This window comes from Arachis duranensis, chromosome 9 (assembly GCF_000817695.3).
Source record: "Arachis duranensis cultivar V14167 chromosome 9, aradu.V14167.gnm2.J7QH, whole genome shotgun sequence".
NCBI lineage: Eukaryota > Viridiplantae > Streptophyta > Magnoliopsida > Fabales > Fabaceae > Arachis > Arachis duranensis.
In genome coordinates, this window is record NC_029780.3 from 106,439,859 (window position 1) to 106,442,554 (window position 2,696).

The 2,696-nt window shown below is 28.9% G+C and overlaps 1 protein-coding gene across 1 annotated transcript; it reads left to right on the top strand.

The window, feature by feature from the left end:
• The first annotated feature begins 1,269 nt into the window (after nucleotides 1-1,269).
• Nucleotides 1,270-2,296, top strand: LOC110275762 (uncharacterized mitochondrial protein AtMg00810-like). Its single transcript, XM_021132006.1, has 2 exons — nucleotides 1,270-1,415; nucleotides 1,630-2,296. The coding sequence occupies exons 1-2, from the start codon at nucleotides 1,270-1,272 to the stop codon at nucleotides 2,294-2,296; spliced, it is 813 nt and encodes a 270-aa protein (XP_020987665.1).
• Nucleotides 2,297-2,696: the final 400 nt, after the last annotated feature.

Below are 2,696 nucleotides of genomic sequence, written 5' to 3' on the forward strand. Positions count from 1 at the left end.
GTAGATTTATTATATAAAATAGACAGTTAAAGTGTTGATTTTTATTTTAACTAAAATCAACGAAATAGTCGTCGATTTTTATCCAAAAGAGCACCACTCCCGCGCTTGCTTTCCGCGCCCCTTGTTTCACTCATTTCTCCAGAATTTAACCCAAATCCTTCAACAATCCTATCCGCCCCTATAATTATTAAATCCGACAAATAAAATTAAATTTTAAAAATTATATAACCATCATTTACATGGTTTACCCCGGCACCCCGGCGTGGGAGCGAGTAATTACCCACTCCAAACAGATAGGGACGGAGTGGGTACCTGTGGATTCGGGTAGTGTTGCCACCCCTATGTGTGTGTGACTAATTTAGGATATAAATTAAGAAATTTAGAATATTAGGATTTTTATTAGAAATTCTTAGGATTAGGATAAAATATACACAAGTAATATAATAATTTTATAAAATATTTGAGATAAAATAATAATTCAAAAATTAAATATAATACTATAAAGATTATTTTCAAAACACGTAAAATTTTGTTTATCAATATATCAATGAACTCAAATAATTATCTTTAATTTTAATCATAAACTAAGCATACTAATCATATTTTTATAAAATTAAGTTTAAACTCAAAATATTAATTATCTAAATTAAATCATGACCTTTCATTATTTTTCTATCATCGAGACTTTAATTTTAATTTATATAAAATAACTAATTATAATAAAAATTGTACTTAAACATTAATTAACTTAAACTCATTATTTATAAAAATCAATTTAATCATTCCTAATAAATTAATCCCTAAAAGTTCAAACTAATAAAATAAACCATAATTCATTCATAATAAAAATTACTTAAATTAAATTATATAATACTTCCATTACTAAATTTTATTTTCAAATTATATGAAATAACCAATTATAAAAATAACATAAGAATATTAATTAACTTAAACTCCAAATATTAATAAAACTAATTTAATTACTCTTAATTGATTAATTTATAAAATAAGATATTCAATTAATAAAATAAATCATAGCTTTTTCAGAATAAAAGTTACTTAAATTGTACAATTCTTTCTTATTTTACAATTACTAAAATTATAAAAAAATATTCCATTATAATAAGATTACTTAAGAATATTAATTGATTCAAAATAAAACTATCTCCGAATCTATTTAATTATTTTTAATAAAATAATTTCAAAAATTATAAAGTTTAAATTTAATAAGATAAAATCACAATTTATTCATATTTAGATTTTCAAAAAATGAGGAATGTTACAGTTCCATTGATCGTTATAAGGCACGATTGGATGCCCAAGGTTGTACATAAGAATATGGTATTGAATATGAAGAGACTTTTGCTCCTGTCGCTCGTCTTACGTCTGTTCGACCTCTCCTTGCCATTGCTGCGGTTAAAAAATGATCTCTCAATTAGATGGATGTGAAGAATGCATTCCTTAATGGGAATTTGAAAAAGAAAGTCTACATGAAACGACCTCGGGGTATCCTTGTCCTTCTAGTAAAGTCTGTCTCCTTCGCAAGGCACTTTATGGACTTAAGCAAGCTCCTCGTGAATGATTTGACAAGTTTAGCACTACCATATGCAATCTTGGTTTTACTTGCAGCCCACATGAGAATGCTCTCTTCATTCGTAAAAGTGAACGTGAAATTGTTCTTCTACTTTTGTATGTCGATGACGTGATCATTACTGGAGTTAATGCTGATGGTATCTTTGATCTCAAGGCGTCCCTTCATCGTACTTTTGAGATGAAAGATCTTGGTTCTCTCAGCTACTTTCTTGGTCTAGAAGTCATATCCACCGTTGATGGCATCTATATCTCTCAAGCCAAATATGCTTCAGATCTTCTTGCTCGAGCCAAACTTACAGATAGTCGCATCGAATCTACTCCTCTTGAGCCCAATATTCGATTTATTCCTATGGATGGCATTGTTTTGGATAATCCTACTCTTTATCGACAGCTAGTTGGAAAACTCATCTACTTAACTATCACCCGACCGGACATTGCCTACCCGGTTCATGTTCTTAGCCAGTTTTTATCGGCTCCTCGTACTACTCACTATGTAGCAGTTCTTCGCATTCTTCGCTACATCAAAGGCACCATATTCCATGGACTTCATTTTTCTGCCTATTTATCTTTATCCCTTCAGGCGTATTCAGATGTTGATTGGGCTGGTGATCCCACTGATTATCGTTCCACTACTGGTTATTGTTTGTTTCTTGGAGACTCCCTCATTTTTTGGCAAGCTAAGAAGCAAACATTTACTACTTGATCAAGCACAGAACCTGAATACCGTGCTCTTGTTGAGGGGGAATGTTACGAGAATAATTAGAATCAAATTAGATCAATTAGTATCATGTGTATTTATATAGCGTATCTGTATATTAATTGTAGGATTCTATACTTTTATGACTTTGATTCTGTTAGCAGCTATAAATACCCCTTGTATATTGTACTTTCATAACACACTCAATAATACAAAAATCTTTTCTCTAGTTTAGGTCCTTGTTTCTAACAATAATAATTTTATTAAATAAAATCCAACTATAAAATAATAAATAATATAAACAAATTATTTCATACTATTTTAGTAATTTTTAAATTTTATAATACAAAATTATTTTTTAATTAAACTATAAAATAGATAAATTAATTTCACATAATTTATTAGA